At 40.4% G+C, this 12,647-nt stretch overlaps 1 protein-coding gene across 6 annotated transcripts in view; it reads left to right on the top strand.

Annotated features, from left to right (window-relative positions):
* Window positions 1–10,377, top strand: part of LOC139754989 (caspase-8-like) — a 63,685-nt gene extending 53,308 nt beyond the window's left edge. For all 6 annotated transcript variants that reach the window (XM_071673345.1, XM_071672998.1, XM_071673095.1 and 3 more), the window contains exons 5-6: window positions 48–137; window positions 633–10,377. In XM_071673345.1, the coding sequence (XP_071529446.1) occupies window positions 48–137; window positions 633–1,328 (786 nt within the window). In that variant the 3' untranslated portion in view covers window positions 1,329–10,377. The remainder of the gene's footprint in view (window positions 1–47; window positions 138–632) is intronic.
* Window positions 10,378–12,647: the final 2,270 nt, after the last annotated feature.

Below are 12,647 nucleotides of genomic sequence, written 5' to 3'. Positions count from 1 at the left end.
AATGTAACATATATCGGCAGACTCCTGGTAAAGTTGCCTCTTTCCAGGAACTTGACAGACGGAACCAGTCGATATATTCCGGTCAGGCTGAAGTGTTACCTCCGACCAGTCAAGTGGGTCTGCCTTCTCCAGACTGGGTAACTTGCCTTGTATTTTTGTACATACTGTGGTGTTTCAGAAGTAAGGCTGAGAGTATTGGTTACATGTTTTGTCACAGTCTCACAAGCAGAACAATTACCTTCTTGTGACACATTAAGGGCGAGAAGCATAATATAAGGTGGGTTGGGGGTAGGGGGTAAGAATGACAGTGTATAATGTGTAGGCAATAAAGCAAGCAACGGCGGCTGTGGTGAGAGGCGTGGGTCTAATTAGTATGCTTTGAACGGCCGTGTTTTTCAGGGATGAGGATGGTATTCTATTGGCCAGACGATGGATATACTTCGTCCTAACCCATACTTGTACCACTGTACATGGATTATATTTTGTTGACACGAACATTGATCAAAGAAAAATAAGATATATTGCTTAGTAACATTTAATTAAACCTAAACATATTAGGAATGTATTATTGCTAATCATTACTGTAGCAGCCAATTAACTAATATACCACCAAATCTAACATATGTCGGCAGACTTATGGTGAACAGAAGACCTACTTGTACTCCGTCATGTCTATTCCTAGAGGCCACGTCTACGTCTTCAACTACACGTTCTCCGGGCAAAACCACTGGCAGCGATCTGGAGCAGAATTTGACTCTGAAAACCTCAGATCAACTTTCACTCAGATGAACTACGAAGTATTCATCGTCAAAGACCTGACTGGAAGTGAAACTTATGAAATATTTAAACAGATTGTAAGGGATCACAGACTTATGAATGTCGATTCGTTGATAATGTTCTTTCTCAGTCATGGAAAGGATCCATACACTTTTTATGCCAACGATAGACAGGAATTGAACCTCTTCAACATTCGACACAGTTTCATAGATAGCAAGTGCGTGTTTATGAAAGGTAAACCGAAAATCTTCTTCACTAACTACTGCAGAGGAGATAAGATGGAAAAGAAAGCCGTTGACGCTATCGAACCTCCAAATGACATTGTCACAATCCACGCTGCCACAGAGGGCATCAAGGCCATACGCTCTCTAGACTCTGGTACATGTTTCGTCAGGAGCCTGTGTTCCGTCTTGAAGCGGTTCTCTCATTTGGAACTTCGGGACATCTACTTTCACCTTGAGAGAGCCATGAAAGAAAATAATGGCACTAAGCCAATGTGGGAGGATTATGGCTTTAGAAGATTCCACTTTAATCCTACTAATGTATGTTGATGTCGTCTTCTATGTGCTGTAATGGAAATGGTTCACATCCATTCTCCAGCTGTCATGCGAAGTACGTCGAAACAACAGCTCTCGATCTACAACCACGCCCCACAGACCTTTCCATGGTTGTTTACTCCGGCCACTTCACATGCCCTGGTTCATTTCAGTCACCACGTCGACCCCTGTATACCATATCGTTCTAATGTATTGTATCCCGTGCACGTACCCCGATCGTTCAAAATCTTTTTCGCTTTATCCTTCCATCTACAATTTGTTCTCCCCCCTTCTTGTTCCCTCCACTTCTGACACATATATCCTCTTTGTCGACACTCACTTTTTCTCTCCATATGTCCAAAACATTTCAGCACACACTATTCAGCTCTCTTAAACACACTTTTGTTAGATACCTCCCTCTAGTCTTTTATTACTTATCTAACCACCTCACACCACATATTATCCTCAAACATTTCATTTCCAACACATCCACCCTTCTCCACGCATCATCATCTATAACTCGCTATACAAGCATTTCGCTAATCCTCAGGCACTTTGTCATAATACATACATACAATGAAAATCTTGACAAACGAATCAGCAACACAGTCATCCCTTTCTTAAGAAGTTCAACTGCAATTACATCCAAACCTAATCTAACCCACACTAACACACACACACACACACACACACATCTGGCTTAGGCTAGTGTGTGTGTGTGTGTGTGTGTGTGTGTGTGTGTGTGCATACATATTACAGACTTCATACTCGCCCCATTCTCCAAAATTCTTGCATTTACCTCCCTAACCACCCCATCCATAAACAAATTTAGCAACCATGGAGACATAACACACCCCTACCGCAGACCGACCTTCATTGGGAACCAATCACTCTCCTCTTCCTACTCGCACACATACCTTACACCCTTGATAAAAACTTCTCTGCTTCTAGCAGCTAACCTCCCACACCTAATGACTAGGAGATCTATAAGAGAAGGCGGCAGGTTAAGAGGAAGGTGAAAAGATTGATAAAGAGAGCAAATGAGAGTTGGGGTGAGAGAGTATTGTTAAACTTTAGGGAGAATAAAAAGATGTTTTAGAAGAAGGTAGATAACGCGCATAGGACCGTGCGTAAGACAAGAAAACAAATGGGAACATTGGTGAAGGGGACAAGAGGGGAAATGATAACAGGTAGTGATGGAGTGAGGAGGAGATGGAGTGAGAATTAGGAGGGAAAGTTGAAAGTGTTCGATTATAGAGAGGCAGATTTAGGGTGTTTTGGTCGGGGTGGTGTGCAATGTAGGAGAGTCAGGGAGAATGGTTTGGTGGAGAGAGAAGAGGTGGTGAAAGCCTTGCAGTTGAATTTATTTAGAAATGGGATGACTATGTTGTTGACTGGTTGGTAAGGATATTCATTGTATGTATGCATCATGGTGACGTGCCTGAGGATTGGCGGAATGCAAGTATACTGTGATTGCACAAATGCAAAGGAGATAAAGGAGAGTGTTCAAACTACAGAGGCTTAAGTTTGTTGAGTATTTCTGGAAAATTTTGCAGGAGGGTATTGATTGAGAGGATGAAGGTATGTATAGAACATCACTTTGGGTGGGAGCATTGTGGTTTTGGAAGTGGTAGAGGATGTGTGGATCAGGTGTTTTCTTGAAAGAATGTGTGTGAGAAATACTTAGAAAAATTGATGGATCTGTATATAGCATTTACAGATCTGGAAAAGGCATGTAATAGGGTTGATAGAGATGCTCTGTGGAGAGTTTTAAGAATATATAGTTAAGGAGATAAGCTGATAGAGGTAGTTACAAGTTCTTACCAAAGGTATAAGGCATGTGTGCGAGTAGGAAAAGAGGAGAGTGACTGGTTCCCAGTGAAGGTCTGTCTGCGGCAGGAATGCATGATGTCCCTGTGGTTGTTAAATTTGTTTTTTGATGGGTTGGTTAGGGAGGTAAATGCAACAGTTTTGGAGAGAGGGGCTAGTATGAAGTTTGCTGGGCAAAAGAGGGTTTGGGAAATGAGTCAATTGTTGTTGGCTGATGATACAACGCTGGTGGGTGGGAAACTGTAGAAGTTGGTGAAAGTTTGGAAAAGTGTGTGAAAGGAGAAAGTTGAAAGTAAATATGAATAAGAGCAAGGTTACTAGGTTCAGCAGAGTTAAGGGACAAGTTAATTGGGATGTAAGTTTGAATGGAGAAAAATTGGACGAAGTGAAGTGTTTTAGATATCTGGGAGTGGACTTGGCAGGGAATGGAACCATGGAAGCGGAAGTGGGCCTTAGGGTTGGGGCGGGGGCGAAGGTTTTGGGAACGATGAAGAATGTGTGGAAGGAGAGAACGTTATTTCGGAGAGCAAAAATGGGTATGTTTGAAGGAATAGTTTTTCCAATAATATTATATGGTTGCGAGGCATGGGCTATAGATAGGGTCGTACGGAGGAGGGTGAATGTGTTGGAAATGAAGTGTTTGAGGACAGCATGTGATGTGAGGTGGTTTGTTCTAGTAAATAATGTAAAGGTAAATGAGATGTGTTGTAATAAAAGGAGAGAGGTTGAGAGAGTAGAAGAGGGTTTGTTGAAATGCTTTGGACATATGGAACGTATGACTGAGAAAAGGTTGACAAAGAGGATATATGTGTCAGAGGTGGAGGGAACAAGGAGGAGGTGGAAGGATGGAGTGAAAAATATTTTGATTGAGGGCTTGAACATGCAGGAGAGTGAAAGGCGTGCACGTAGTAGAGTGAATTGGAACGATTTGCTATACTAGGGTCGACGTGCTGTAAGTAGACTGAACCAGAGCATGTGAAACGTCTGGGGTAAACCATGTAAAGGTCTTTGGGGCCTGGATGTGGATAGGAAGCTGTGGTTTCGATGCATTACACATAACAGCCAGAGACTGAGTGCGAGCTGATGTGACCATTTTTCGTCTGTTTCCTGGCACAGTCTTGCTGAAGCAGGGGTGTCGATGCTGTTTCCTGTGGGCGGGATGGCGCTAGGAATGGATGAAGATGAGTAAGTATGAATATATACGTTTGTATACATGTATATGTTTGTGCATGTATATGTATATATGTTGATATATGTATGTATATGTGTATATGTTGATATATGTATGTATGTATATGTAAATGTATAGACCTGTATGTATGTATGTGTGTGCACGAGTTGATAGGTCTTTCTTCGTCGGTTTCATAGCGCTACTTCGCTGACGCGGGAAACAGCCATCAATATATATATATATATATATATATATATATGCGCCCTTCACTGAAGTTCCCATATGCTCCCTTGTCTTACGCACTTTATTTACCTCCTTCCAGAACATCTTTTTATTCTCCCTAAAATTTAATGATACTCTCTCACCCCAACTCTCATTTGCCCTCTTTTTCACCTCTTGCACCTTTCTCTTGACCTCCTGTCTCTTTCTTTTATACATCTCCCACTCAATTGCATTTTTTCCCTGCAAAAATCGTCCAAATGCCTCTCTCTTCTCTTTCACTAATAATCTTACTTCTTCATCCCACCACTCACTACCCTTTCTACAGTTTCTCAGCCGCCAGTGTTGTATCATCAGCGAACAACAACTGACTCACTTCCCAAGCTCTCTCATCCCCAACAGACTGCATACTTGCCCCTCTTTCCAAAACTCTTCCATTCACCTCCCTAACAATCCCATCCATAAACAAATTAAACAACCATCACACACCCCTGCCGCAAACCTACATTCACTGAGAACCAACCACTTTCCTCTCTTCCTACACGTACACATGCCTTACATCCTCGATAAAAACTTTTCACTGCTTCTAACAACTTGCCTCCCACACCATATATTCTTAATACCTTCCACAGAGCATCTCTATCAACTCTATCATATGACTTCTCCAGATCCATAAATGCTGCATACAAATCCATTTGCTTTTCTAAGTATTTCTCACATACATTCTTCAAAGCAAACACCTGATCCACACATCCTCTACCACTTCTGAAACCACACTGCTCTTCCCCAATCTGATGCTATGTACAAGCCTTCACCCTCTCAATCAATACCCTCCCATACAATTTACCAGGAATACTCAACAAACCTCTACCTCTGTAATGTGAGCACTCACTCTTTGCCTTTGTACAATGGCACTATGCACGCATTCCGCCAATCTTCAGGCACCTCACCATGAGTCATACATACATTAAATAACCTTACCAACCAGTCAACAATACAGTCACCCCCTTTTTTAATAGATTCCACTGCAATACCATCCAAACGTGCTGCCTTGCCGGCTTTCATCTTCCGCAAAGCTTTTACTACCTCTTCTCTGTTTACCAGATCATTTTCCCTAACCCTCTCACTTTGCACACCACCTCGACCAAAACACCCTATATCTGCCACTCTGTCATCAAACACATTCAACAAACCTTCGAAATACTCCATCTCCTTCTCGCATCACCACTACTTGTTATCACCTCCCCATTAGCCCCCTTTACTGAAGTTCCCATTTGCTCCCTTGTCTTAGGCACTTTATTTACCTCCTTCCAAAACATCTATTTTTTCTCCCTAAAATTTAATGATACTTTCTCACCCCAACTCTCATTTGCCCTCTTTTTCACCTCTTGCACCTTTCTCTTGACCTCCTGCCTCTTTCTTTTATACATCTCCCACTCATTTGCATTATTTCCCTGCAACAATCGTCCAAATGCCTCTCTCTTCTCTTCTACTAATAATCTTACTTCGTCATCCCACCACTCACTACCCTTTCTAATCAACCCACCTCCCACGCTTCTCATGCCACAAGCATCTTTTCCTCAAGCCATTACTGCTCCCCCACTCCCCTTACGTCCTTTGCTCTCACCTTTTTCCAGTCTGTATTCAGTCTCTCCTGGTACTTCCTCACACAATTCTCCTTCCCAAGCTCACTTACTTTCACCACTCTCTTCACCCCAACATTCTCTCTTCTTTTCTGAAAACCTCTACAAATCTTCTCCTTCGCCTCCACAAGATAATGATCAGACATCACTCCAGTTGCACCTCTCAGCACATTGACATCCAAAGGTCTCTCTTTCGCGCGCCTATCAATTAACACGTAATCCAATAACGCTCTCTGGCCATCTCTCCTACTTACATACGTATACTTATGTATATCTCTCTTTTTAAACCAGGTATTCCTAATCATCAGTCCTTTTTCAGCATATAAATCTACAAGCTCTTCACCATTTCCATTTACAACACTGAACACCCCATGTATACCAATTATTCCCTCAACTGCCACATTACTCACCTTTGCATTCAAATCACCCATCACTATAACCCGGTCTCGTGCAGCAAAACCACCAACACACTCATTCAGCTGCTCCCAAAACACTTGCCTCTCATGATCTTCCTTCTCATGGCCAGGTGCATATGCACCAATAATCACCCATCTCTCTCCATCAACTTTCAGTTTTACCCATATCAATCTAGAGTTTTCTTACACTCTATCACATACTTCCACCACTCCTGTTTCAGGAGTAATGCTACTCCTTCCCTTGCTCTTGTCCTCTCATTAGCCCCTGACTTTACTCCCAAGACATTCCCAAACCACTCTTTCCCTTTACCCTTGAGCTTCGTTTCACTCGGAGCCAAAACATCAAGGTTCCTTTCCTCAAACATACTACCTATCTCTCCTTTTTTCTTGTTTTGGTTACATCCACACACATTTAGACACCCCAATGTGAGCCTTCGAGGAGGATGAGCACTCCCCGCGTGACTCCTTCTTCTGTTTCCCCTTTTAGAAAGTTAGAATACATGGAGGGGAGGGTTTTTAGCCCCCCGCTCCCGTCCCCTTTAGTCGCCTTGTACGACATGTGAGGAATGCGTGGTAAATGGCGAATAGTATGAATAAAATAAAAAAAATTATATATATATATATATATATATATATATATATATATATATATATATATATATATATATATATATATATATATAGGGGATTTTGGAGAAAGAATACTTCCCACAAATCCCCCGCGGGTCGTAGAAGGCGACTAAAAGGGACGGGAGCAGGAGGCTAGAAACCCTCCCCTTCTATCTAAAACGAGAAACAGAAGGAGTCACGGGGGGAGTGCTCATCCTCCTCGAAGGCTCAGATTTGGATGTCTAAATGTGTGTGGATGTGACCAAGATGAGAAAAAGGGTGAGATAGGTAGTATGTTTGAGGAAAGAATCCTGGATGTCTTGGCTCCGAGTGAAACGAAGCTCAAGGGTAAAGGGGAAGAGTGGTTTGGGAATGTTTTGGGAGTAAAGTCAGGGGTTGGTAAGAGGACAAGACCAAAGGAAGGAGTAGCACTACTCCTGAAACAGGAGTTGTGGGAGTATGTGATAGAGTGTAAGAAAGTAAATTCTAGAATGATATGGGTAAAACTGAAAGTGGATGTAGAGAGATTGGTGCCTGTGCACCTGGGCATGAGAAGAAAGATCATGAGAGGCAAGTGTTTTGGGAGCAGCTGAGCGAGTGTGTTAGCAATTCTGATGCACGAGACCGGGCTATAGTGATGGATGATTTGAATGCAAAGGTAAGCAATGTGGCAGTTGAGGGAATAATTGGTGTACATGGAGTGTTTAGTGTTGTAAATGGAAATGGTGAAGAGCTTGTAGATTTGTGTGATGAAAAATATTGGTGATTGGGAATACCTGGTTTAAAAAGAGAGATATACAGAGAGCGTTATTGGATTACGTGTTAATGATAGGCGCGTGAGAGAGGGACTGTTGGATGTTAATGTGCTGAGAGGTGCAACTGGAGGGATGTCTGATCATTATCTTGTGGAGGAGGTGAAGATTTGCAGAAGTTTTCAGAAAAGAAGAGAGACTGTTTGGGTGAAGAGAGTGGTGAGAGTAAGTGAGCTTGGGAAGGAGACATGTTTGAAGAAGTACCAGGAGGAAACTTGCTATTTTACTTGTGCATTGTAGTGTAATTATTTTCAATGAAATCTAAAGTTTTAGTTATAAATTGGCGTGGTAATTATAAGTTATCATTTTACAGCAACACTGTCGAAATAAAGTATTGTCCTAAATACTTATATCTTGGTGCATGGTTCCCGGATGACGGGAGAACAAGCTCGGTACTCTCACTTCATGACGTAGAAATGCCAGCCTTACTTAACAGAGTCGCCTTTTTCTGTTACGTGAATAATGACATCCGCCGTCATTTGTGTACAAACTAAAGGTGTTTAACGCTGCAGCGTTGTCATCATTGTTGTATAGACCTTTTTTACCTCTAGTCCTAAGCGAGTAATTAGTCATTATAACCAATAAGTAAAATGCCTTCTAGGGGTAAGGAAAAATACTTGTACTACTTTATGTTTGGTTGAGTCTGGAATACCACCAGTTCAATTCCTTTCGTGTAAAAGGAGAACCTTATTTTTGAAAGTAAAGTTACGATCACACGATCATATGGATGAACCATTCGTATATGTATATGACCTGTGTAGAAGGCATAACACCAGATGATGGATTTTGATATCGCTTCTGACCTTCTAGAGTTAATCAAGAGCTCAATACGAAACAAGCATTTTTCAGCCACTGAATATGTTACATATAGGTCAGTACTGAACCCCAAACTCTCGATGTCTAATGTTTACTATAGTAAATATTATATACCAGACCTTGCCTGTACAGCACTTACGAGTTCTGATAAAGAGCTGAAGGTTAGAGGAATAACGAGCTCTGAAGTACCTAATTACCTGGACCAATCAAATCGTAACAAATCCAACGGCCCAGATAACTTAGCTCCAAGATTTTTGAGAGGTTAGGAGAAATGTGATATACCCCATAGCAAAAATATTCAACAAATCTCTATCGGATGGCTAGGTGCCACATGACTGGAAACTAGCAAATATTACTCCTCTGTATAAAAAGGGAGACAAAAAAGTGCCTTGAACTACCGCCCAATTAGCATTACGTTAGCAGTAGGTAAAATGATGGTAAAAATATTACGTTTGTAGATCACGAAATTATATCAGACAACCAACACGTTTTCCACAATAAAAGATTCTGCCTTGGAAATTTGCAGGAATTTTTTTTTAATGTTATCAGACTTGGGACGAAAAAATACTGTCTGATTCAGTGTATTCAGATTTCCAAAAGGCTTTCGATAAAGTAACTCACAAGAGACTTTTACGTAGACTCAAAGCACACGGAATCGTTGAAGAACTCTGTTCATGGATCAGAAACTGGCTTTCCAGAAGAAAGCAGCGTGTAATTTTAAACGGCGAAGCTTCGGGTTGGCTAGACGTAACGTATTAGTGCTATTAACAGTTTGAAAAGAGATAATGATATACACATCACTAAAGCATATATGGCTAACACAGTTGCGATTATGGACAAAGGTAATTATCTACCAGAAATGAATGACCTTTTAAGTAATGCTATAGCATACTTTTAACTCGCTAAGAGTCTCCTAGAAGCAGTTAATTCTCACTTTAATAAAGAATTGAAGTTGTTGAAAGGCAATGATTCTCCCATCAAAAGGTTTTCATCATTGTCCCCTTCATTGCCATGTGTGTATGGGCTTCTTAAAACACATAAGCCCAATTTCCCAGCAAGACCCATTGTGAGGTCAGTGGGCTTCATCATATAGATCATCGAAACGCTTAGTTTCTTTACTAATCCCATTACTGGGTAAGATATCAAATTCTAATATCATGAACAATGTAGATTTAGTTAACAAGCTTAATGATATCCATGGTGATTTTGATTTCAAACTGGTTAGTTTTGAAGTTTCATCCTTGTTCACAAAAGTTCCAGTTGATGACTTTAGAATATTTGGTTGATGTCTTAGATGATATTGATTTACCTGTTTCAAATTCTTTGTTTATTGAATTAATAAAATTGTGTATAAAAGACTCAGCATTTTGATTCAATGGAGAATATTATGCTCAGAAATTTGCATAGGGATGGGTTACCCTCTTTCACCAGTATTAAGTAATCTTCACATGGAATTCTTTGAAACAAAATATCTTACCATCAAATGCAACTGGTTTTGGTATGTACATGATGTTCTTTGTGCTCGACCAATAAACGAAAATTTACGAACATTTCTTCCTTTACTTAACAATTTAGTACCTTCTATCAACTGTACTGTACAAGTGGAAATCAATTGTATGTTACCATTTTTAGATTACGTGATCCATAGGTATAGAAACATGTTCAAGTTCAGCATATACAGAAAACCTTTCAGTGTTTGTTCATATATCCATTATTTCTCAGCTCGACGTGATAGAGTTAAATCATCATTATAATTTATGTTCCTTAGAGCATTACACATACGCAGCCGGAATTCGTTGATGATAGGTTTAAGAAGATATATTTTATTGGATCCAAGTTAAAGTATCCTAGATCTTTCATTGATAAATCCCTTAAGCTGGCAAAGAAATCATTTTATGGAGTTAAACCCAAACCTCCCCCTGATACCACGAACCTTTTAGTTCTCCCTCTTTGTAATAATTTTACTTAACATCATTGTTACTTAACAATAGCAAAATTACAAAGAATATCTTAATCAGGAGCTCACCAGAAAGTTCTGCGGACTCTGTTTATATAGTGCCCTGTGAAAATTATGTTTTATATTTGGAGACTGGTAAGGATATTTATGTTAGACTTAAGCAACACAGATTATAAGAACAGGACAAGAATCAAATGCCATATTTAACCATGTTAAAAATTATGATCATTGAATTGACTGGAGTAACGTCAATTCACTTATTAACTGTAAATAATTTACCACGAGAAATCTCACTGAATCTTTATCATCAAATACACAAAAAAATTAACTATCAGTGAAGGTCTATAAAAATTAAATAGCTTTATTGTAGAAGAAATTTGTAAGCAGTTCCCTTTCTTGTTCACTTAACAAAATTTTACGACAAGCAAGTTCCCAGACTCGAACGCACCAACCCGAACACCACCATCCGGCAATGCTTGTTTACCAATGGCGTCCTACCTACGTGTCTCCCTTGTATATCAAAGTGACTGTTCTATATCTCATTCTTGTATATCCCCTGATGATCCCCTGATGATTTTATCATCACAAGTAAGTGCACCTGGTAACTCATCGTGTTTAATTTTCTTGTGGATTTCCTGTATATATATATATATATATATATATATATATATATATATATATATATATATATATATATATATATATATATATCAGATTGGGGAAGAGCAGTGTGGTTTCAGAAGTGGTAGAGGATGTGTGGATCAGGTGTTTGCTTTGAAGAATGTATGTGAGAAATACTTAGAAAAGCAAATGGATTTGTATGTAGCATTTATGGATCTGGAGAAGGCGTATGATAGAGTTGATAGAGATGCTCTGTGGAAGGTATTAAGAATATATGGTGTGGGAGGCAAGTTGTTAGAAGCAGTGAAAAGTTTTTATCGAGGATGTAAGGCATGTGTACGTGTAGGAAGAGAGGAAAGTGATTGGTTCTCAGTGAATGTAGGTTTGCGGCAGGGGTGTGTGATGTCTCCATGGTTGTTTAATTTGTTTATGGATGGGGTTGTTAGGGAGGTGAATGCAAGAGTTTTGGAAAGAGGGGCAAGGATGAAGTCTGTTGGGGATGAGAGAGCTTGGGAAGTGAGTCAGTTGTTGTTCGCTGATGATACAGCGCTGGTGGCTGATTCATGTGAGAAACTGCAGAAGCTGGTGACTGAGTTTGGTAAAGTGTGTGAAAGAAGAAAGTTAAGAGTAAATGTAAATAAGAGCAAGGTTATTAGGTACAGTAGGGTTGAGGGTCAAGTCAATTGGGAGGTGAGTTTGAATGGAGAAAAACTGGAGGAAGTGAAGTGTTTTAGATATCTGGGAGTGGATCTGGCAGCGGATGGAAACATGGAAGCGGAAGTGGATCATAGGGTGGGGAGGGGGCGAAAATTCTGGGAGTCTTGAAGAATGTGTGGAAGCCGAGAACATTATCTCGGAAAGCAAAAATGGGTATGTTTGAAGGAATAGTGGTTCCAACAATGTTGTATGGTTGCGAGGCGTGGACTATGGATAGAAGTTGTGCGCAGGAGGATGGATGTGCTGGAAATGAGATGTTTGAGGACAATGTGTGGTGTGAGGTGGTTTGATCGAGTAAGTAACGTAAGGGTAAGAGAGATGTGTGGAAATAAAAAGAGCGTGGTTGAGAGAGCAGAAGAGGGTGTTTTGAAATGGTTTGGTCACATGGAGAGAATGAGTGAGGAAAGATTGACCAAGAGGATATATGTGTCGGAGGTGGAGGGAACGAGGAGAAGAGGGAGACCAAATTGGAGGTGGAAAGATGGAGTGAAAAAGATTTTGTGTGATCGGGGCCTGAACATGC

Source organism: Panulirus ornatus, chromosome 1 (assembly GCF_036320965.1).
Source record: "Panulirus ornatus isolate Po-2019 chromosome 1, ASM3632096v1, whole genome shotgun sequence".
In the NCBI taxonomy this organism is placed as follows: domain Eukaryota; kingdom Metazoa; phylum Arthropoda; class Malacostraca; order Decapoda; family Palinuridae; genus Panulirus; species Panulirus ornatus.
This window is presented reverse-complemented; position numbering and strand designations above follow the sequence as displayed.